Source organism: Panulirus ornatus, chromosome 17, assembly GCF_036320965.1.
Source record: "Panulirus ornatus isolate Po-2019 chromosome 17, ASM3632096v1, whole genome shotgun sequence".
Taxonomy (NCBI): Eukaryota; Metazoa; Arthropoda; class Malacostraca; order Decapoda; family Palinuridae; genus Panulirus; species Panulirus ornatus.
The window spans coordinates 51,755,184-51,779,994 of record NC_092240.1 but is presented as its reverse complement, the minus strand read 5'-3'; the positions used below and the strand labels follow the sequence as shown (position 1 = coordinate 51,779,994).

Sequence of the window (24,811 nt, the reverse complement as noted above, 5' to 3'; positions counted from 1 at the left end):
ATGAGACTTTGACGGTCTTTGATCCGATATGGTCTCTGTGTCTTTTTGGAATATAACCATTCCATAGCATCAAGTCTTCCTACTGCTTCCATCTCTCCAACCGTTCCTATCCGTCTTCATGATGATGTTTCTCTCGCTCTCTTCTACAGCTATTCCTTCGGCCACGAGATGTCTGCATGTATCCCCGTCTCTCAAGCCCTGGAGCTGTTGACATGCCTCTTGTGTGCTGCTTCCCTTAGTTGTGGAGACTAACCACACGATGGATCAGCCGTTGTGATATTCCATCTTTTTTTTTTCTTCGTACAGTGAATCTATCGGATGTTCTGTGTTCTGTGTGTCACCTTTCTGTCTTTAAGAGCTGGGCCTGTATGCGCTATGTCGGCTATCATAGAATAGAAAAACGCTGATGGGATAGATTGGAGCAGTGTGGTATACGGGGTCGACGTGCTGTCAATAGACTGAACACGGGCATATGAAGCACCCGAGTTAAACCATGGAAAAGTCTGTGGGGGCCTTGTTGTGTAAATGTGGCCTGTGGTTTCGGTGCATTACACACGACAGCGAGAGAATATACGTGAGTGAATGTAGCCCTTTCTTCGTCGCAATTCATGGCGCTGCCTCACATAAGCTGAAAAGAGCGAGCAAATATGATGGGACGAAAATAATCCCATTATTTTCAGCGCCAATATTTATAAATACCTGAGTTAGAGTGACGCACAGTGTTTATATTTGACCCACTTAAACTATGAATATATACAGATTCGTTTTACGTATTATAAAATGCCATTATACGTGACACAATTTATAATTATATATATATATATAATATATATATATATATATATATATATATATATATAATATATATATATATATATATATACTGAAACATCCAGAGAGAAATGTGGTACTGAACTTCCAAAATGACTAACATAGGGTGTGTGCGTTGAGGGGGGGGGGGGGGGGAGAAAGGTCTTAACACTCGTGTACAAATATCAAAAATGGAACTTCAAGAGACAGGTTTACATCGCCGTTGTCTTCACCTTTCATCTCCCGGGTCTTGACTCTGTAAACATAGACTGGAGCGCTCTCGTTCCCCACCTTCCCATCCCCACCCATCTGCTGCTCTAATTTCTTTGCGAGGTAGCGCAAGGAAACAGACGAAAGAATGACCCAACCCACCCACATACACATGTATATAAATACACGCCCACACCACGCGCCTATACGTACCTGTACTTTTCAACGTATATATGCATATGCATACATAGACGTACACACATATACACATGTACATATTCATACTTGCTGCCTTCATCCATTCTCGTCGCCACCCCGCCACACATGAAATGGCGTCCTAGCTTCGTCTCTTCGATGTATATCAACTGACTTATATTTCTCTCTTTTGTCTCCCCTGATGATGTGATTATTACACGAAAGTGCACTTGGGAACTTATCGTGTTTCATTTTCCCCCGTGGACTCATGGAATATTTTGATCACGCGCAAAATTGTGATCCTTTCCAATATATATATATATATATATATATATATATATATATATATATATATATATATATATATATATATATAATAATAGAGAGAGAGAGAGAGAGAGAGAGAGAGAGAGAGAGGAGGGATTTCCCAGAAAAGGGGAATTGAGAATTTTGTTTTCATGTTAGTTAGGAGGATTTCCTGTGTATGTCTGGGTCATGGGTGAGGCGCCTGGGGGCTGGCGGAAAACCTTTGTAGTGCCATTGTATGAGGGCGAGAGGGGGAGAAGTGAGTGTTCCAATTATGGAGGAATACGTTGGTTGAGTGTGCCTGGGAGTTGCGTGTGGGGGAGGAGGAGAGTTGATTGAGAGGATGGTGCTACCTCCATGAGAGAGGAACTGTGTGATTCAAGGGGTGTTAGTGGATGTGAGGTGAGTGAAGAATGTGCTTGAAAAATATCTAAGAGAAACAGATGGATTCATTACGTGGTATTTATGGATATGGAAAGAGCATGCGATAGGGTTGATGGAGATGCCTTAAGGAAGGTGATACGAATATATGGTGTGGGAGGTAGGCTAAGAGAAGCGTTAAAGAGATTTGATCAAGACGTACGTTAAGGGTATGTGATGAAACGCATATTTCTTCATTCTTTTATCATAGGAAGTGCGTCCGTGAATTCTGAAGCCGGTAATATTCATTCAGTTAGCCTTCCTTCTTTCTTGACTCTACCACTTTCTTCCAGTCCAAATGTCATCAGTGATTAACTTATATCACTGGAATATACCACATTCTTCCTGTCTAGATATCATCAGTAATTAACGTATATCCAATGTCTCCAGGTCTCCATGCCAATGTCTCTAGGTCTCCGTTCCAGTGTTCCCAGGTCTCCGTTCCAATGTTCCCTAGTCCTACCATTCCACTTCATCAGTCATGACGTTCCCTTTTTCAGCCCAGATATTCCTCCTGCTCTCCCATCCTCGCCCACTGTATTCAGTAGTGTCTGTGTTCTGTGATCAACACTTTTCCTGTCGCTTGTCATCCTTTTAAAATGTCTGTAGAAAAACCCTCTAGCTCTCTTGTTCTCCTCCAAGTATTTCGCTTTCTTTCATCTGCTTAATTGCCTTCTGCAAAACCCACCCTCCCCTTAATTTGAACTGAATTCCGTTTTCTCAATGATTTTCCACGTCATCTTAAATGAATTACTCCACCATTTCTTGTTGTTTTTCTCGCATTATCCTTATTAAGGCTCACACAGCTTTCATTCCCTTGTATCCTTCATAATCAACAAGTCACAGCCATTTGATGTACAGGGTGGGTGCTTTTCCACATCTGCGTCCATTTCGATTAAGATATCAGCTTTAAAATTCCTGCTCACCTTCTGTATTCGTTCCTTCCGTAGTTGTGTGTGTGTGTGTGTGTGTGTGTGTGTGTGTGTGTGTGTGTGTGTGTGTGTGTGTGTGTGTTGATTACCTATTGATAATTCCTCTTTGTTCTGTAATAGGAGATACTTCTTCACTTGTGGGACTCGATCTCTTATACCAATTTCATCACGTACAATTCGAAACTTCTGTATGGTGTCTACATCAATTATGTCCCCGTGCGATTTATTCTAGAACTCTTAATATATATATACATATATATATATATATATATATATATATATATATATATATATATATATATATATATATATATATATATATATATATATATATATATATTTAACATCTTTTCAAACACACTTAAGCTTCATTTTCTGGCTTTTGGAGGTTCACTACCACACTATCACAGAAAAGCTGTGATCAGGTCACCCCTCAGTCTTCTCTCTTCCATGGTGGGTAAATGTAAGGCTTCTAGTAAGGTTTTTTCCCCTTGTAAACTCAGCTCTCTTAGTTCTGTCTTTGGTTGCCCTCCTCTGGACCTTCTCCATTAGATCTCTGTGCTTCTGCAAGCGCCGTGAGGAAACATAAGGCATCATGTAATACTACCAGTTTCGTCAGCCATGTATGGGACCAGATTTCACTGTCTGTCTATACGTGCCCCTTGCAAGCGTAGGGCAATCCCCCGATCTCCATTCCGGACCTCCTCCTCCTCCTCTTTCCTCACCTCACCTCACGAACTTTGGCATCATCTGCAATCCTATGCAGGCTCGAAGCCATCCCTAATATCTCTCTTGTGGCGAGTAATGGACACCCACCCACCCACCCACACACACACACACACACACACACACACACACACACACACACACACACACACACACACACCAGGAAACGTGAAAGGAGTCAGAGAAGGGCCCTGTGGCACGCCACCCCGTCACTCGACCCATTTCGAGAGCACCTCTTTAAAAGCCGTCTATCCATTGCCCTTCCATTGTGACACTCATCTGTCGGGGTAGGCCTTGGTGTTCTTCATGGCCACTGGACACACGTCGGATGTCGCGTGCGCGTAGCTACAACAACCGATAAGACCAGTGCGAACCGAATCTTCAATCCGGTAAAATCGTCAAAAGTCCTGGATTCACTATCTTCAACCGGACTCGTCCGTTGCAGTGGTGTTTCAGTGATTCAGTCGACGCGAAACTGGAGACATTATTATTTTGTTAATGATGGTTGAGGGCGGGCGGAGGGCGTCGTCTTACGAGCGAGCAGACTAGATGTTTGTGTGTCTCGGTGTACAGTAAACGACCGGGATTTTATATATATAATATATATATATATATATATATATATATATATATATATATATATATATATATATATCTCGCGAGGTCCACAAGTTCATTAAAAATAACTTTCGTTTGATATTACTGTGATGAAGACGAGATCAGTTGTGTAAACTTGGTCTTAACTGTGACAATATTAAACCATTGCTCTTAAGTTTACCCTTAAAAATCAACGTCACTGAAGTGACGAGATGTCTCGTTATCAGTCCAGTGGAAGGAACTACATAATGTCTCGTTATCAATCCAGTGGGTGGAACAGACCTCACGTCAGTGGGTGGAACAGACCACACGTCAGTGGGTGGAACAGACCTCACGTCAGTGGGAGGAACAGACCTCACATCAGTGGGTGGAACAGACCACACGTCAGTGGGTGGAACAGACCACACGTCAGTGGGTGGAACAGACCTCACGTCAGTGGGTGGAACAGACCTCACGTCAGTGGGTGGAACAGACCTCACATCAGTGGGTGGAACAGACCTCACGTCAGTGGGTGGAACAGACCTCACGTCAGTGGGTGGAACAGACCACACGTCAGTGGGTGGAACAGACCTCACATCAGTGGGTGGAACAGACCACACGTCAGTGGGTGGAACAGACCTCACGTCAGTGGGTGGAACAGACCTCACGTCAGTGGGTGGAACAGACCACACGTCAGTGGGTGGAACAGACCACACGTCAGTGGGTGGAACAGACCTCACGTCAGTGGGTGGAACAGACCTCACGTCAGTGGGTGGAACAGACCACACGTCTTGGGTCTCCTTGTATTACCTAATTATTATTCACAAAACGGAATTTTAACGAGGAACAGAAAAATAGTAATTAAAGAAAGGCATTATACCTGAAGCCATAGCAAGTGTTTATCTTGTAAAAAGATAATGAAATAAATATTTATGATTGTGTGCGACGTTCGTACCGTCTTGTTAGATTCATGGCCGACGTTAAAGACATAAAACGAACTGGTGTACTACACCAGGAGGCCTCTCTCTCTGGTGTACTACACCCAGGAGCCTCTCTCTCTGGTGTACTACACCCAGGACGCCTATCTGGTGAACTACACCTCGGCGCCTCTATCTCTGGTGTACTACACCCAGGACGCCTCTTTGGTGTACTACACCCAGGACGCCTCTCTGGTGTACTACACCTTGGTGCCTCTATCTCTGGTGTACTACACCCCCCTGAGCACGACTGTACGACCCCTAAGTTCATCAGTAACCAAGGGCCGTATACCATCGTGGTCAAGGGCCGTATACCATCGTGGTCAAGGGTCGTATACCGTCGTGGTCAAGGGTCGTATACCGTCGTGCCTTCAAGGGTCGTATACCTTCGTGCCTTCAAGGGTCGTATACCATCGTGGTCAAGGGTCGTATACCATCGTGGTCAAGGGTCGTATACCATCGTGGTCAAGGGTCGTACCATCGTGGTCAAGGGTCGTATACCATCGTGGTCAAGGGTCGTATACCGTCGTGCCTTCAAGGGTCGTACGACTATACTGAAAGGGTTTATGATGACCAACTCCTTGTCCCCCTTCCCATCTTCCCTCCTCCCTCCCTTCCTCCTTCCCTCCTTCCCTCCCTCCCTTCCTCTCTCCCATGAACCAACAAAGAGAAGAAGGAGGAGTTAGAGGGGGTGGGGTGAAACGACGACCCCCCTCCTCCCTCCCTCCCTTCCTCCCCCTCACACAAAACAAGGCAACGGACACACACACACACACACACACACAGACACACACACACACACACACACACACACACACACACACACACACAAGAGCGATGGCAAAATTCATATGACGGCGAACATGACCGTAGTAGCTATAAACTTGGCCCGGTATCAAACTGGGCCCACGAAACCTGCTTCGGAATATATATATATATATATATATATATATATATATATATATATATATATATATATATATATTATATATATATATATATATATTATATTGGAAAGGATCACAATTTTGCGCGTGATCAAGATATTTCTATGAGTCCACGGGGTAAAATGAAACACGATAAGTTCCCAAGTGCACTTTCGTGTCATAATCACATCATCAGGGGAGACACAAGAGAGAAATATAACAACAGTCAGTTGATATATACATCGAAGACACGTAGCTAGGACGCCATTTGGTAAACATGCGATTGTCACTTGTTGTGACGCAACACTGTGTTAGTGTTGCGTCCAGACCTGTGTTCCTCTGTGTGTGTGTGTGTGTGTGTGTGTGTGTGTGTGTGTGTGTGTGTGTGTGTGTGTGTGTGGATGAACAACAGAGGTCAATATACTACCGAATGAGGTCATCCTAAACCATTACAAAGGTACGGTAGCTTATTACATGGGTCAAGTTGGATGTGGTAGTCGCTCGCTCGTAGGGGGAACTCCTTGACGGGGGGGGGGGGGAACCTCAGCTTGACGAGGGGGGACCCTATGTTTGACGAGGGGGGAACCTCAGCTTGACGAGGGGGGGAACCTCAGCTGACGAGGGGGGGACCTCAGCTTGACGAGGGGGACCTCAGCTTGACGAGGGGGGACCTCAGCTTGACGAGGGGGAGACCTCAGCTTGACGAGGGGGGGACCTCAGCTTGACGAGTGGGGAGGACCTCAGCTTGACGAGTGGGGGAGACCTCAGCTTGACGAGGGGGGAGCACCTCAGCTTGACGAGGGGGGAGGACCTCAGCTTGACGAGTGGGGAGCACCTCAGCTTGACGAGGGGGACCTCAGCTTGACGAGTGGGGAGCACCTCAGCTTGACGAGGGGGGGGAACCTCAGCTTGACGAGGGGGGACCTCAGCTTGACAGCTTGACGAGGGGACCTCAGCTTAACGAGGGGGGATACCTCAGCTTGACGAGGGGGGGACCTCAGCTTGACGAGGGGGAACCTCAGCTTGACGAGGGGGAACCTCAGCTTGACGAGGGGGAGACCTCAGCTTGACGAGGGGGGGGACCTCAGCTTGACGAGGGGGGACCTCAGCTTGACGAGGGGGGGACCTCAGCTTGACGAGGGGGGGACCTCAGCTTGAGGGAGCTAGTGAGGTGGGGACCTCAGCTTGACGAGGGGGGGGACCTCAGCTTGACGAGGGGGGACCTCAGCTTGACGAGTGGGGGAGGACCTCAGCTTGACGGGGGACTCAGTGAGAGGGGGGGACCTCAGCTTGACGAGGGGGGGAACCTCAGCTTGACGAGGGGGGACCTCAGCTTGACGAGGGGGGAGGACCTCAGCTTGACGAGGGGGAGGACCTCAGCTTGACGAGGGGGGGACCTCAGCTTGACGAGGGGGGAGGACCTCAGGTTGACGAGGGAGGGGACCTCAGCTTGACGAGGGGGGAGACCTCAGCTTGACGAGGGGGGACCCTAGCTTGACGAGGGGGATGGGACCTCAGCTTGAACGAGGGAGGGGACCTCAGCTTGACGAGGGAGGGGACCTCAGCTTGACGAGGGGGGACCCTAAGCTTGACGAGGGGGATGGGACCTCTGCTTAACGAGGGAGGGGACCTCAGCTTGACGAGGGGGGGGAACCTCAGCTTAACGAGGGGGGCGGGGGGGGTAGGTAGTCACTCACCAGACCTCACTGGTCGTTGATGTGGGGGGGGGGGGAGCGATAAAAAGACAAAAACTAGTTCACCGTGAGAGATGTCGACCAGCTTCTGGTAGATGGCGGGCGACCAGACCCTGCTCCTGCCTGAGGCGCACATAGAAGTGACCCTTCTCTCTCTCTCTCTCTCTCTCTCTCTCTCTCTCTCTCTCTTATATATATATATATATATATATATATATATATATATATATATATATATATATTATATATATATATATATATATATATACCTTGACCATTTTATCGACCAAACCCCTTAGGGGATGGATGAACAGCTGCGTTGACTGTGGACCGACTGCCTCAGGCAGGATTCGAACCTAAGCACGCGAGAGACCCTGGGCGGCCTGTGAATGCCATCTAATGTGCATGGTACTCTTCGAGAGAGAGAGAGAGAGAGAGAGAGAGAGAGAGAGAGAGAGAGAGAGAGAGAGAGAGCGTTGTAGAAGGAGTAAAGAAAAAGTGGTTTATCTTCACGTTGGAGACTCCAGTCATGGACAAGAGTCCACATCATGGCTGAGCCTTAATTGAAATTTTGAGAGAATTTTGAAACGGGGGAAAAAAAAAAGAAAAGAGAAGGGAAAACATTTCTGAAGTTTGGAGGAAGTGAAAAACCTGTCTTTTTGAAATATGCCAAGACTTAGTTATTGGAAAAGACATGAGAAGCTAGAGAGTTCCAAAGCTTGGAGGTGTAAGGGAAAGAAACAGTTATCAAAACGGCCCACCCACCCCCGCACCCTTGAGTTGCCAACGGCCTCAAAAAATGATCATGTGACGCATCAGCAGCAGCAGCTTGTTCAGTATTGGTGGGGGGTACACAGGCAGCCAGCTCACGGGAGCAAAAAAAAAAAGGAAATAAAAAAAATAATGTCATACCTACAGACGAGGGAAAGTGAACCACGGTTTAGGACGTTCCAATATGACCCTACAGAAGAGGGCAAGTGGTTTGAACACCCACTCACTAACGACTGTGTGAGGGGTAGTTATTGTGGTGGGTCATTATGTGGTTTACCATTGTTGGTGGTACCTGGCAACGACAGTCACATGGTCCTCTTGAATGTCACATATGTATCACCAGCTGCAGGTCACAGGTTGTCTGACCTGTTATGTATCACCAGCTGCAGGTCACAGGTCGGCTGACCTGTTATGTATCACCAGCTGCAGGTCACAGGTCGTCTGACCTGTTGTGTATCACCAGCTGTAGGTTACTAGGGCGGAGAGGCAGGTCACAGGTCGTCTGACCTGTTGTGTATCACCAGCTGTAGGTTGCTAGGGCGGAGAGGCAGGTCACAGGTCGTCTGACCTGTTATGTATCACCAGCTGCAGGTCACAGGTCGTCTGACGTGTTATGTATCACCAGCTGCAGGTCACAGGTCGTCTGACCTGTTATGTATCACCAACTGTAGGTTGCAAGGACTTTCCCAGCTGCCACACCATCAGCCAAGACCTGCTACCACACATACCTGCCCCTCCACCACCACCACAGCCACTCCACCACCTGCTACCACACCATACCTGCCCCTCCACCACCACCACAGCCACTCCACCACCTGCTACCACACCATACCTGCCCCTCCACCACACCACAGCCACCACACCTGCTACCACACATACTGCCCTCCACCACCACCACGCCACTCCACCACCTGCTACCAACATACCTGCCCTCCACCACCACCACGCCACTCCCCACCTGCTACCACACATACCTGCCCCTCCACACCACAGCCACTCACCACCTCTACCACAAAACTGCCCTCCTCCACACTGCTACCACACATACCTGCCCCTCCACCACCACCAACACCACTCCACCACCTGCTACCACACCATACCTGCCCTCCACCACCACAGCCACTCCACCACCTGCTACCACACATACTGCCCTCCATCACCACAGCACTCCACCACCTGCTACCACACCATACCTGCCCCTCCTCCACCACCTGCTACCACACATACCTGCCCTCCACCACCTCCACCGCCACTCCACCACCTGCTACCACACCATACCTGCCCCTCCACCACCACCACAGCCACTCCACCCCTGCTACCACACCATACCTGCCCCTCCACCACCACCTGCTACCACACCATACCTGCCCCTCCTCCACCACCACAGCCACTCCACCACCTGCTACCACACCATACCTCCCCCTCCACCACCTCCACCGCCACTCCACCACCTGCTACCACACCATACCTCGCCCTCCACCACCACCACCACCACTCCACCACCTGCTACCGCAAGACTCGCTCCAACACTCGAGGTCACTGTCGTATTAGCCTCTCGCCCATATTAACCCTTCACACACTTCACGTGTAAAGACATGTACTGCTAATGAGCCATCACTCTCTCTCTCTCTCTCTCTCTCTCTCTCTCTCTCTCTCTCTCTCTCTCTCTCTCTCTCTCTCTATCTATCTATCTATCTATCTATCTCTCTACGATGGAAAACCCACAAGTGACTACTGTTTGTGCATTCCCATGTGTGGCGAGGTGGCGATGGGAATGGATGAAGGCAGCACGTACGAATATGTACCTGCGTATATCTATGTATATGTCTGTGTATGTATATGTACGTATACGTTGAAATGTATATGTATGTGTACGTTGAAATGTATATGTATGTATATGTGCGTGTGTGGGCGTTTATATATATATATATAATATATTATATATATAATATATATATATATATATAAAATATATATATATATATTATATATATATAATATATTGTGGGTCGGTTTGGGCCATTCTTTCGTCTGTTTCCTTGCGCTACCTCGCTAACGAGGGAGACAAGTCAACGATTAAGTGTAATAAAAAAAAATTGTATATATATATAGATAGATAGATAGATAGATAGATAGATAGATATTTGTCCCCATGACGTAATAGGCTGCATATTTATCACCTGTTCACTATATTTTTTTTATTGTTTTTTTATAACACAACATTTGCTTAGGATTCTGACATGAAAAAAAAGGCCATGGAAATTCGGCCTTTTTTTTTTTATGTACATGAAGCGTTTAAACCCTTAATTCAATCCAGTCGCGCTGTGCTATTCGTGCACAGACGCACAGAACCGTTTCGTGCGTAGGCGTTGTAACAGTCCCGTTCGTGCGCAGGCGCAGCGTGTCGACCCGTCGCACGGAAACAGGACTCGTTCGCACTCGTCGTCACCATTCGGTGGTGTCGTTGCTGACCATTAACTAACCCACTGAGAGAGAGTTTTGTAAGCTAGGAGAGGAGGCATCTATCCAACCTAATGTGCTTTGGATAGACGTCGCCTTCGTCAGTTCACGCACGGAGCGAGCTCGTACATGTCGTGTTTTCGAATCTGATTCCATCACTATATCTTTCTCTGTCTCTCTAATCTTTCTCTGTCTCTCTAATCTTTCTCTGTCTCTCTGATCTTTCTGTCTCTCTAATCTTCTTTCTCTGTCTCTTTAGTCTTTCTCTGTCTCTCTAATCTTCTTTCTCTGTCTCTCTAATCTTCTTTCTCTGTCTCTCTAATCTTCTTTCTCTGCTCTCTAATCTTTCTCTGTCTCTCTAATCTTTCTCTGTCTCTCTGATCTTTCTCTGTCTCTCTAATCTTTCTCTGTCTCTAATCTTTCTCTGTCTCTAATCTTTCCTTGTCTCTCAAATCTCTCTCTGTCTCTCTAACCTTTCTCTGTCTCTCTAATCTTCCCCTGTCTCTCTAATCTTTCTCTGTCTCTCCCATTCTTTGGCTTTTACGTGAAGTTCCTGTGTGGATTTTTGTATCCTGGAATTGTACCTTATTATCTATTATTTTGGGTAAAGTTTATTGATGCCTTTCGTTGTTTTGTGTTTTTTTGTTTTTAATCACTGTATATCCTCAACTGAGTTTTTTCTGCCATTAATGGTTTAGCCTACGATGGAGGAAGTAGAATGTAATGATTAAATAAACCAGATTTTCTATTTTTCTTTATCAAGGTGATTTGATTTTTCATTAAAGACTTCCCACAAGAGAAAAGTCTGTATTGGAACGATGTGGTATACAGGGGGCGACGTGCTGTCCATAGATTGAACCAGAGCATGTGAAACGTCCGGGGTAAACCATGGGGATAGGTCTGTAGGGGCCTGGATGTGGAAAGGGAGCTGTGGTTTCGATGCATTACATACAACAGCTTGAGACTGAATGTGGCCATGACTTCTACCGTTCCTGGCGCTACCTCCATGACGCGGGGGACGGCGAACAAGTATGAAAGAAGGAATTACTTTCGTATAAAACCGAGTGCTCTTTTTTTTTTTTCTTTCTTTTTTAGAAATTCTTCCAAAGTTCATTTTGTGAGCCCCCTTGTCAAGAGGGTGTGTTGACATTGTGTAACTACAGCTGACAGGCTCCGGCTCGCCTGTAATTTTGCTCGCTCCGCTTAATTGGTGAGGCATATACAGCTGCTGCAGGCTGCTGCACAACAGCTGCTGCTGCTACACAACAGCTGCTGCTGCTACACAACAGCTGCTGCTGCTGTACAACAGCTGCTGGCTGCTTGCACAATGCTGGGCTCACAACTGACGCTGCTATTCCGCTGCTGCACATAGCTGCTGCTAGCTGTAGCATGCTGCTGCTACACAACAGCTGGCACGTCTACAAGCTGTAGAGGTGCTGCACAACAGCTGGCTACTGCACGGTGTCTGCTGCACAATAGCTGGCTACTGCACGGGGTCTGCTGCACAATAGCTGGCTACTGCACGGTGTCTGCTGCACAATAGCTGGCTACTGCACGGTGTCTGCTGCACAACAGCTGGCTACTGCACAGTGTCTGCTGCACAATAGCTGGCTACTGCACAGCATCTGCTGCACAACAGCTGGCACGTCTACAAGCTGGTAGAGGTGTAGGTGAAGGAGACGTGATGAACACGTCTACAAGCTGATAGAGGTGTAGTTCAAGGAGATGTGATGAACACGTCTACAAGCTGGTAGAGGTGTAGTTCAAGGAGACGTGATGAACACGTCTACAAGCTGGTAGAGGTGTATTTCAAGGAGACGTGATGAACACGTCTACAAGCTGGTAGAGGTGTGGGTGAAGGAGACGTGATGAACACGTCTACAAGCTGGTAGAGGTGTAGTTGAAGGAGACGTGATGAACACGTCTACAAGCTGGTAGAGTGTGGGTGAAGGAGACGTGATGAACACGTCTACAAGCTGGTAGAGGTGTAGTTCAAGGAGACGTGATGAACACGTCTACAAGCTGGTAGAGGTGTAGGTGAAGGAGACGTGATGAACACGTCTACAAGCTGGTAGAGGTGTAGTTGAAGGAGACGTGATGAACACGTCTACAAGCTGGTAGAGGTGTAGGTGAAGGAGACGTGATGAACACGTCTACAAGCTGGTAGAGGTGTAGTTCAAGGAGACGTGATGAACACGTCTACAAGCTGGTAGAGGTGTAGTTGAAGGAGACGTGATGAACACGTCTACAAGCTGGTAGACGTGTAGTAAGGAGACGTGATGAACACGTCTACAAGCTGGTAGAGGTGTAGTTCAAGGAGACGTGATGAACACGTCTACAAGCTGGTAGAGGAGTAGGTGAAGGAGACGTGATCAACACGTCTACAAGCTGGTTCGCTGCTCTTCTCTTCTCCCTCTACATTAAGCCCTATGTTTCTGGTCTCTTCTGCCATCAGAAAGGAGACCTGAAAGGACCTCGTGGTCTCATGGTGGGTCTGAATGGTGTCATAATATAACACAAGAACAGACAAGGAAGATCTTTCACACACTAGCTAAGGTGGCCTTCCTTCCCTTCCCTTCCCTCATCAGACCATGAGCAAGGGGTCTGGCCATGTAACCAAAGGTCTCCTTAACTCACAGTGAATGAAGGCAGCCCTACAGTCGATGGAAATGAATGAAGGCAGCCTTTCAGTATATGGGAATGAATGAAGACGGCCATTCAGTCGATGGAAATGAATGAAGGAGGCCCTTCAGTCGATGGAAATGAATGAAAAAGGCCCTTCAGTCTATCGAAATGAATGAAGGCGGCCTTCAGGGATCAAAAAATACTGACCTGGGAGATAGCAGAGATAACAGAGCCACAGGCCCAGAGATAACAGAGCCACAGGCCCAGAGATAACAGAGCCACAGACCCAGAGATAACAGAGATAAACCCCCGTGTGGTATCTGCCATTTATTTACCTGAGTAGATAAAAACTGGTCTATCAGTTTCCTTCCGTGCTCCTGCAGTTTAAAGTTCATGGTAACATTCTTTCAGTCTCTCTGCATCATATTATATATATATAATATATATATATATATATATATATATATATATATATATATATATATGGTATGTTTTGGGCAATCACATGTTTACCAAATGGCGTCCTAGATTCGTGTCTTCGATGTATATCAACTGACTTATATTTCTCTCTTCATGGTTTGGGCTCTGGTTTCTCGAACTCTACATCTGTTAAAGGATTGGTCACTGTCTACTACGCCTCCAGCTGGTCTCAGGTCTAAGATAGGTGATCAGGTCCTCCTTCACTGGGTCTTTCCCCCCCCCCCCACCATGTTGGGCAAATTGAACGCCCCCAGGCCTTCCCCTGTGACTCAGTCCTGAAAATCCTAGTGCTATCTTTGTTGCCCTCCTCTGGACCTTCTCCAGCAGCTCTTTCTTTATCATATTTATCATGTTACCCGGGATCAGCTCCTGAAAAATGAATTTTTTTTCTCCCCTCTCTTTTGTTTATGTTGAAGGCTTCCAGTCACGAACAAAAGTCCACATACGGAGAAAGTAAGGACATAGGAAAGTATTTACGAATTATGGAGGAAGTGAAAAACGTGTCTTTTGAAATGTGCCAGGTCTTAGTTATTGGGAAAGACATGAGAATTAGAGTTTTCCAAAGCTTGGAGGTGTAGGGAAAGAAACAGTAATCAAAACGGCCTACCCCCACCCCTTGAGTTGCCGATAGCCACACAATAATCATGTGACGCAGCAGCAGCACTTGCCAAGTACTGCGTGGTTTAGATAACTAGTTTAGTGGATTTACGCACTCGTCCCATAACCACTTGCGACCCACAACCTGGTAATTCACAACACCACAAGATAATAACTGATCTAGATGTCGTAAGTCCGCACCACTTCAAAACTCCCGAAATATTTCTAAACAGTCGATAGAATTTAGAAGAATTGCATACATGTTTTTCCCAATGAGAAAAAAAAAGAAAATGGGCTTCACATTGGCTGAAGCTATCGTATATATATATATATATATAATATATATATATATATATATATATATATATAATATATATATATATATATATATAATATATATATATATTATTCCTGGGGATAGGGAAGAAAGAATACTTCCCACGTATTCCCTGCGTGTCGTAGAAGGCGACTAAAAGGGAAGGGAGCTGAGGGGGCTGAAATCCTCCCCTCTCGTTTTAGTTTTCCAAATGAAGGAACAGAGGAGGAGCTAAGTGAGGATATTCCCTCAAAGGCTCAGTCGTCTGTTCTTAACGCTACCTTGCTAGCGCGGCAAAATGGCGAATAGTGTATATATATATATATATATATATATATATATATATATATATATATATATAATATATAACATACAAACCTCCAACAGCCAGGATCGAACCCGGACCCTGTGCAAGAGGCAGGCATGCTAACCGCTAGGATATGGTCCCGGGTTCGATCCTGGCTGTTGGAGGTTTGTATGTTCTATGAAGGTGCGCGTTCATATGCACTTTATTCGTATATATATATATATAATATATATATATATATATATATAATATATATATATATATATATATTTAAGCTTCATGCTTTTCATTCATTCTTTCTTTCTCCCTTTATTTATTTTTTTTTCAGTTTGAAACGCAATATCCCGGTCGTGCGCTAGGCCAAATCCACCGTGAAATATGAACAACAGATGTGGGCGAAGCTTTTCCAAAGCTACACACACACACACATACCATTCTAACAACAAAGTTAGCTTTGGTTTCGCCACACACTAAAGTCCAGGAGGCAGGAGACCGGGAGAGAAAGAGGTGGTGTTGACATAACACTTTTACCCCCACTCACCTGCCTTCATGATCAAGGTGAAATTCTGTATCTTTTTCTTTTCTTTTTCTATCTTTTTTTCTTCTCTTCGTTTGCTTGCCTTCATCCATTCTAGCGCTACCACGCCCCACAGCAAACAGCATCGATACCTCCCGCTTCATGTAACTTACCCCTGACCATATCATTACCCTTCAGTATATCATCATATATTATCATATGATTAAGTTACCCTTGAGAGTATCATTGTATTTTTATCATAAAAGTTATACAATAATGACTGTATTATCATATGATTAAGTTATCCTTGAGAGTATCATTGTATTTTTATCATACAAGTTATACAATCATGGCTCTGTTATCATATAATTGAGTTATCCTTGAGAGTATCATTGTATTTTTATCATACAGTTATACAATCATGGCTCTGTTATCATATAATTAAGTTATCCTTGAGAGTATCATTGATTTATTTTAATCTACTATTATCATATGGCCCTGTTACATATAATTGAGTATTTTGTAGAAGTATCATTGTTTTTAATCAATACAGTTATACAATCATGGCTCGTTATCATAAAATGAGTTACCTTGAGAGTATCATTGTATTTTTATCATACAGTTATACAATCATGGCCCTGTTATCATATAATTAAGTTACCCTTGAGAGTATCATTGTATTTTTATCATACAAGTTATACAATCATGGCTCTGTTATCATGTCTTATTAGGAAATCAAGACACCCTAGATTAGCTATTGTATTCGATTGTATTATTCACGACTCTTTTATCTATTGTTGTATATTCTCTGACATTATTCAGAGATCCTTGGATGTAGAACTGTATATCCGCTTTAAAGTGAACTCGTTAATTCAGTGAACAATATGAGCGTTAATGAGGAAAATAGTTCAGTTCACCTGCTCAATTGTTCTTTAGTGTTTCGGAACAGATAATGAAGCTGAAGATATAAACACTTTTCAAATATGGAAAAAAAATATATATTATATAATATTATGAATAGATGTCGTAACAGCCAAAATGTTTCGTTTTGTATTTTCTGAGGATTTCGAACCGTCTCAGAAGCGTTCACTTCCCCTCCCCATGCATGAGCAGCTGTACTGGACAACACTGCTTCATGATTTGGTTCGAAGGACGACGCTACAGTGTTTCGTTTCGCTCTTCCGTAAGGGTTCGACTCCCCCCCCCCCCCCCGTGTATGAACAACAGCATCTTGAGAACAACACTGCTTCGTAATCATGACTGAGCGAACCTTTGCATTGAACCACAACACCTGGAGAACAACACTGCTTCATAATCATGACTGAGCGAACACTGCTTCATAATCATGACTGAGCGAACACTGTTCTTATCAGACTGAGAACACTGCTTCAAATTATGACTGAGCGAACACTGCTCATAATCAGACTGACGTCACGCTTATAATCATGACTGAGCGTACACTGCTTCATAATCATGACTGAGCGAACACTGCTTCATAATCATGACTGAGCGAACACTGCTTCATAATCATGACTGAGCGAACACTGCTTCATAATCATGACTGATCGAACACTGCTTCATAATCATGACTGAGCGAACACTGCTTCATAATCATGACTGAGCGAACACTGCTTCATAATCATGACTGAGCGAACACTGCTTCCTAATCTTGATCGAAGACTCTTTCGAAGCCGGCGAAATAATGGCGTCGGGAATAATAATACAACACCCAGGATATATAAGTCCCAGTGGAGGAGGTTGTGGGTTGGGGTTTGGGCATTTCCTAAAAGGATAATGTATTCATTTTCATGCACGGCAGAAATAAAAAAAAAGGGGGCCCCCTGACCCACCCCCTCTCTCCCCCTCGCAACCTTTGACCTGGCATGAATAAAAACATGACCCTCTTCGCTTCGCCCCGCCCCCACCAGCAGGATGTCATGGCCCCAGAGTCCTTGGTCATCATACAGGATATCCAGGAAGAGTCCTCCATCGGAGGGGGGGGGGTGGAGGAGGAGGAGGAGGAGGAGGAGGAAGGAGGTGGAGGAGGAGGAGGAGGAGGAGGAAGGAGAGGAGAAGTAAGTGAGGATCAACAGGCGAACGCAGATGGCCATAGGGTCGAGGAATTGCCTGTACGCCAGTTGATCCTTCACGTATACGCCCGTACGGACCATCGATCACGGCGGTATTGTACAGTCGTACAGTGTTGTACAGTCGTGTAGTGTTGTACAGTCGTACAGTGTTGTACAGTCGTACAGTGTGTACAGTCGTACAGTGTCGTACAGCCGTGCTCATGAAGCAAAGACGAATGTGGCCTCAGAGGGAGTGTGGAGGAGGAGGAGGGAGTGGTGTGGGGGAGTGAAACGTAAGTGGAACTCATAACTTAAGGTTAAGTTTCAAATGATGAATGAAGCGCTTCTCTCATCTCGGCGGTAGGGAGAGAGAGAGGAGAGAGAGAGAGAGAGAGAGAGAGAGAGAGAGATTTTTCGTATAATAATGCCCCCTTCCTTCCCCTTCCCCTTCCCTTCCCTTTCCCTCTCCCTCCACTGTCTTCCCATCAGATCTCACGTGACGTGTTCCTACGTCGTCGTCATCGTCGTCGGTCCGACCCCGCCCCAAGGGGCGGCCCGGGGGCCCCAGCAGCTCTGTGTCTTCCCCCGTGATTAGTGATGTAAACACGAGAGAACGGGGACTAGGTGGGGTGGGGGGGCCAGGGGGGAGGGGGTCTGTACCCGCGCCCTCCTCTCGATAGAAGATTTTTCCAGATGAAGATATTCTTCCCCCCGATATTCATTAGAATATTCAGCCCCCAAGCATTCATGGGATATTCATAGCCCCCAATATTCATGGAATATTCCTCCCCCACTGTTCATGGACTAGTCATCCCCCACTATTCATAGGATATTCTCCCACTATTCATGGAATATTCATCCCCCACTCTTCATGGAATATCCCCCTATACGCATTTCAGGAAATGTATACATATATACGTTGAGATGTATAGGTATGTATATGTGCGAGTGTGGACGTGTATGTATATACATGTGTATGTGGGTGGGTTGGGCCATTCTTTCGTCTGTTTCCTTGCGCTACCACGGTAACGCGGGAGACAGCGACAAAGTATAATAAATGAAATAAATATATTTGTACATATTCCATGTGTAGAACACTATATAAGGATATACGGAAGCTGGAGGAGGCGATAATAGTTTGAAGAGTGATCATATATGTGGGCCGGACGATGATAATGGAAGACATGGGTGATGGCTCGAGTTATACTGGGGGGAAAGGGAGTGTGAGTGCTGGAAAGAAAGACGCCCTGGAAGCCACTACCTGGAGCCTTGAGGGTGTTGAGGAGGGAGGGGTTAAGTGCTTCTGGAAAGAAAGACGCCCTGGAAGCCACTACCTCGAGCCTTTAGGTGGGGGGTGGGGTCGGTGGTTCTGGAATGAATGACGCTGTGGAATCCACCACCTGGAGCCTTGAAGGGTGGTGATGGGGAAGGAGAGGGGTTGAGTTGTGCTGGAAAGAATGACGCCCTGGAAGCCACGAACCTGGAGCCTGGAAGGGTGGTGTTGGGGAGGGCTGTGCTGCTGGATGCATTAAGGCAACAGACCCTCACACTAAGGTGGTGTTGGACCCGCACCTCCAGACCGCTACACGCTAACTGGATCCTGGAAACGGAGAAGAGATAAGGACTGACGTGTATTGCAACCCACAGCTGCACGTGCTACATGCCAACTGGATCCTGGAAACGGAGAAGAGATAAGGACTGACGTGTATTGCAACCCACAGCTGCACGTGCTACATGCCAACTGGATCCTGGAAACGGAGAAGAGATAAGGACTGACGTGTATTGCAACCCACAACTGCGTGCACATGCCAATGATCTGAACGAGAAGATAGGACTAGTGTTTGCACCACAGCTGCACGTGCTACATGTCAACTGGATCCTGGAAACGAAGGGAAACTGGCGTAATGCAACCCACAACTGGATCCTGGAAACGAAGGGGAACTGGTGTATTGCAATCCACAACTGGATCCTGAGGTACACGCCAACTGGATCCTGGAAACGAAGGGGAACTGGTGTATTGCAACCCACAACTGGATCCTGGAAACGAAGGAGAATTGGCGTAGTGCAACCCACAACTGGATCCTGGAAACGAAGACACATGACCTTCCTTCGTGTCAGCAGCGACTGTTCATTAAGATGTGTTTTACTCATGGAATGACGAGGAGTATCAAGCCTTACTCACTGGTGAGTTCAGGCTGGTGTAGGCGGAACACGGTAGTGCCTCCGGACTGTTGTGCCCCCCCCCGGAAGAAGAACTCGAGACCTCGTTCCAGGAGCTGGGTTCTCGAGGCAGACTTATCCCGCCGTAGCTGCAGGATCTGTGCTTAATTATATTTTGCACAGAGGAGGAGGAGGAGGACCGACAACCCCTCCCCACTCTCCCTAGGGGCCCTGGTCCTTTGTTAGGCCTTTTCCAGGAAGCTATCTCATTACCTACGCAAAATCCATGGATCTTGACCCAAAAGCCTCCCCCTTTTGGTTCATTCCAATAATAATAATTAGATAGCCTCACCTGAGCCTAACCCTTCGATATCCCCCCCATCCCGTTTTCGGTCATGAATATACGAAAGGCATATTGTACCTGCCCTTCGTATGTTCTCTTTATGTATATTCTCAAGGGGATCGAACCCTCCTGGAATTGTGTCTCCGACTGTTTTTTACAGTATTCTTTTCTCTCTTGGACCAGTGAGGGGTATATGGGGGGCGTGCTTTTTTTACAGTGTTCTTTTCTCTCTTGGACCAGTGAGGGGTATATGGGGGGCGTGTGGGTCACAGTGGCTCAGCTGTTGAGTGAGACAAGCAGAGATGTGGCACCTCTGGACCATATCTGACTCTCTCCTTTCCATTTGTGTTGTTATCTGGTGTTATCACTTTCTTTATCTGTTGTTATCTGGTGTTATCAGATGCCAAGCCAGTGTAGCGACACTGGCATTGCCAAGCCAGTGTCGCTAAACCAGCATTGCTTAGCCAGTGTTCGCTAAACCAGTACTGCAAAGCCAGTGTCGCTAAACCAGTATTGCTTAGCCAGTGTTCGCTAAACCAGTATTGCTAAACCTTTGTCACTGAACCAGTTTTGCTTAGCCAGTATCGCTAAACCAGTATTAGTAAACCTGTCACTCAACCAATATTGCTGAAGCCAATGTCGCTAGACCAGTGTTGCTAAAGTCAATGTCACTAAACCAGTGTTGCCAAACTAGTGTTGCTAAATTAGCGTCTGGTAAAACAGTGTTGCTAAAGGTGGGAGTGTGCCCTAGGCTAGACAGCAATAACGCTGTACTTGTACCGCTGTTGCTGTGCCGGTCGACAGCACAATCACGTGACCTACTTTGATACAGCTGCAGTCTACTGTAGGAACGTTACCCCCCCCCCCCTCAGTGCAATCCCTGGCACCGATACAGTAAGGGTAATGTATCGAAGAAGCCATCTGTACGATACCCCCATTGACAATACCCCCGCTTCCCCGCTCAAATATAGCGGGAAAACGATATAAACCTCAGAGGACGATAGACGCGTGTTGCAAGCTACGATAGCGCTGATGCGATTGTAAGTGAGGATAGCGCCAGGACGATAGCCACATGGGGCTACACTGGTCTCTATAGAGAAGGATATCGTCGGTACGATAGCTGCGATGAAGCCCCACGTGAAGGTCGCACCTCACGATACGTGCGCTGGGCCACTACCATACAGGACAAGATTACCCAAAGGCACATAGAAACGATGCCGCAAAAGCCCCAAGCTGATCCAAGAATGACATAGAGGGATGTATCGTGGGCAAACATGCAACCTGAAGCTACACTGAGTCCAAGAATGACGATAGATAGAGACGTAGGGCAGAATGCATAGCCGTGAAGCTACACGACCCCAAAAATACGATAGATAGATTACGTAGGGAACAGTGCGATACCCGTGAAGCACACTGATCCAAGAATGCCAAATAATGTATCGTACGGCAGACAGTGCGATACTGTGCCGTTGAGCGAGCCAAGAATAAAATATTTTACGATAGCCAGGGGGGCTATCGGGTTTTTTTGTATCGATTTCCCAAACATATCTTATAGGGAAAGGCTTCTTTTATATATACAGTCCCCAACCAGTCTGAAAATGGCTTTAGATATCACAGTTCCAAGCCAGTTATATAAATGGCTTTATATATTTCGTTTCCAAGCCAGTCATATAAATGGCCTTTTTATATTACAGTTCCAACCAAGCCAGTCATATAAATGGCTTTTAAAATGGGTTTTTTTTTCCAACCAGTCAAATTTAAATGGCCTTTTTTTTATTTTTTCAGTTCCAAGCCAGTCGTGTAAATGGCTTTTTATATTACAGTTCCAAACCCTCGTATAATGGCTTTTTTTTATTAAGTCAACCAATCATAAAAGGCTTTTATATTGCAGACAAAAAAATCATAAAAATGGGCCCTTTTTTAAATTTCATTCCAAACCCTCGTAAAAGGCTTTTATATTTTTCCAACCGTCGTCTTAAATTCTTTTTATTTCATTTACAAGCCATTCGCAAAAAATGGCTTTTCATATTGCCGTTCCGAACCGGTCATCTCAATGGCTTTTTATATCATAGTTCCCAGCAGGTCTTATAAATGGCTTTCCACACTGGGTTCCCCTGCCCTCATAGTAAACCTTTGGGGCCCATTCCCAACCCTCCCTGAAAAAGGCCTTTTATTTTAAAGCATTTTTAAAAACCCGGCTTAAAGTGGGTTTTTTATTTTTTGATAAGGAACCAAACCAGTGTAAATATTTTTCTTGGCATTGGAGCCGTACCGAGCCTCGTTTTTACGATACAATACGAGACAATGACTGTCGTACGTATCAAGACGTAAGCACCTATGGTCACCGAAAGCCCATGTGGATGGGGAAAGGGGTTTTGTATCACAACCAATTTTATTCGTTATGTATCATTCCCTAAGTCATATGAGATAACTGATTAGAACACCACACAACACACACACACACAACAACAATATATATCAAAATCACTCATTTTAGCACAGTATGAGGAACACAGTGTGATTCATATTACCAAAGACCTTAACATTTTAATTGCCATGAGGCGAACCTGTGGAAAATTAACTCATTTTTTGTTTCGCCCTTTAAAGTGCGATTGACCGTGTTTAAAGTTACACTTTAAACGCATCCAGGTTAGGGTAAATTAGGAGGAAGAGGTTGACCGTCGTGGCGCATGGGGAAATATGATGTTGAAAGAGATGCATTCTATGAAGGAGGGGGAAGGAAAATTGATCACTAAAGAGTAAGGGGCAAGTTGGCAATGCCGCCAGGTGACATTTGCAACGGTGCAGCATAGAAAACGTGACGCGTGGACAAGGTCAGTGGAGCAGTATTAGCAACGCTCTCTGAAATGCTCTGGCCAATAAATGAACACTCAGTTGATAAATAATTCACTTACATACATTTACAACTGATGAATATATTATGAGATAGAATGGCAGACTGAGATAAATGTTAGAAGAAAAATGGGAGGGGGGGAAAAATATAAAAGTGTGGCTAACCACTCACTGTTTTCTAATCCACTGAGAGTTGCTTGGGCTCCAGCCATGACATGTACCATAGCCCAGACCACCGCCTCTGCCACACTCACCCTCATTGTCTTCATTCTATTTCTAATTTCTTAATTCATTTTCTTTTTTTTCCATTAGTATTATTCCCTTTTTTTTTTTTTTTTTTTGTATTTTCAAGTCACTCACACCATCTCGCTTCCCGTTTTCCTCAGTGTTGCCACCGCTGGGGTGCACCTCCAGGACCACTGAATATATTACTTCTCATATTATGATTTCAGTTCTCGCGTATATAACTTCTTCCAAGTGTAGTTTCCTTGTGTACAAATACGTACAGCTTTTTAGGCATGTTACTCTTCATATAATACTTTAGAAAACCATTCAATTTTGTTTTTCTTAGTGAGATTTTAGAGAGATATCACCAGAAGTGTCGAAATTCCAGCGTTTTCGCACAACCTGAATTTAAAAACTTGGGGGGTCGCCATTCCATATGGCTTTAGAATGGTCCTGGTTGAGCCACACCGGCCTCACGACCCGTACGGGAGTGACCCCGCGACACACACCCTCTCACTATGAAGTCCAGGCGGACACTGGCTGGCAGGCTGGAGGAGGAGGGAGGGAGAGAGAGAGGAGGATCTCTGGCCATTCCAGCGCCTCCGCCATGATGGCGACCAGCCTATACCACCTCCCTCTTCCTCCTCCTCCTCCTCCTCCACCTCCTCCTCCTCAGCTCCTGGCACCGCTGTTTTATATCATACGCACCTGACGCCTGGCGACTTGCGTTAATCCTACGCTTACGTTACGCATTGCGTATATTTGTGGACCCTGCCCCACCACGTAACACACAACACTGACCCCCACATCTCTTCTATCACTCCTTCCCCAAGAAACTATCAATATCAATGTCAAAATCTCTAAGAGCTGCTGCAAATAGACGCCATCACTCCCCCTCCTCCTCCCCCTTCTAATTCTAAATATCAATAGATAAAAACCCAAGCTGGATTTTCTGCATTAGAATAGCTTTGCCCCGATTTTAAACATTCCCGTCTCTAATATCCCCCTTCCACAACGATATGTTCTCCCCAACGCATGACCTGCCGATATATCGGTAAACGGTTATTGTGGTAACAAATGAATGTGAGGGTTGTGTGTGTGTGTGTGTGTGTGTGTGTGTGTGTGGGTGGTGGGGGGGGGGGGGGAGCGGTGCCGTAAGGTGTGTGTGGGGGCACATGTGTCCCAAAGCAGTACAGGGTCTTGTGTGTGTGTGTCGTGTTTTTGTTTTTCTTTTTAACTTTGATTTGTTGGAGTATTGCAAGACAAGGTCCCGATGGCAGCTTATGGCGCCTTGAGGAGGCCTGGTGATAGATGGG

General features: G+C 45.8%; 1 protein-coding gene across 1 annotated transcript in view; it reads right to left on the bottom strand.

The window, feature by feature from the left end:
- Positions 1 to 24,059, bottom strand: part of LOC139754756 (protein turtle homolog B-like) — a 72,177-nt gene extending 48,118 nt beyond the window's left edge. The window contains 1 exon segment of the mRNA XM_071672526.1: positions 23,443 to 24,059. Coding sequence (XP_071528627.1) covers positions 23,443 to 23,539 — 97 coding nt within the window. The 5' untranslated portion in view covers positions 23,540 to 24,059.
- Positions 24,060 to 24,811: the final 752 nt, after the last annotated feature.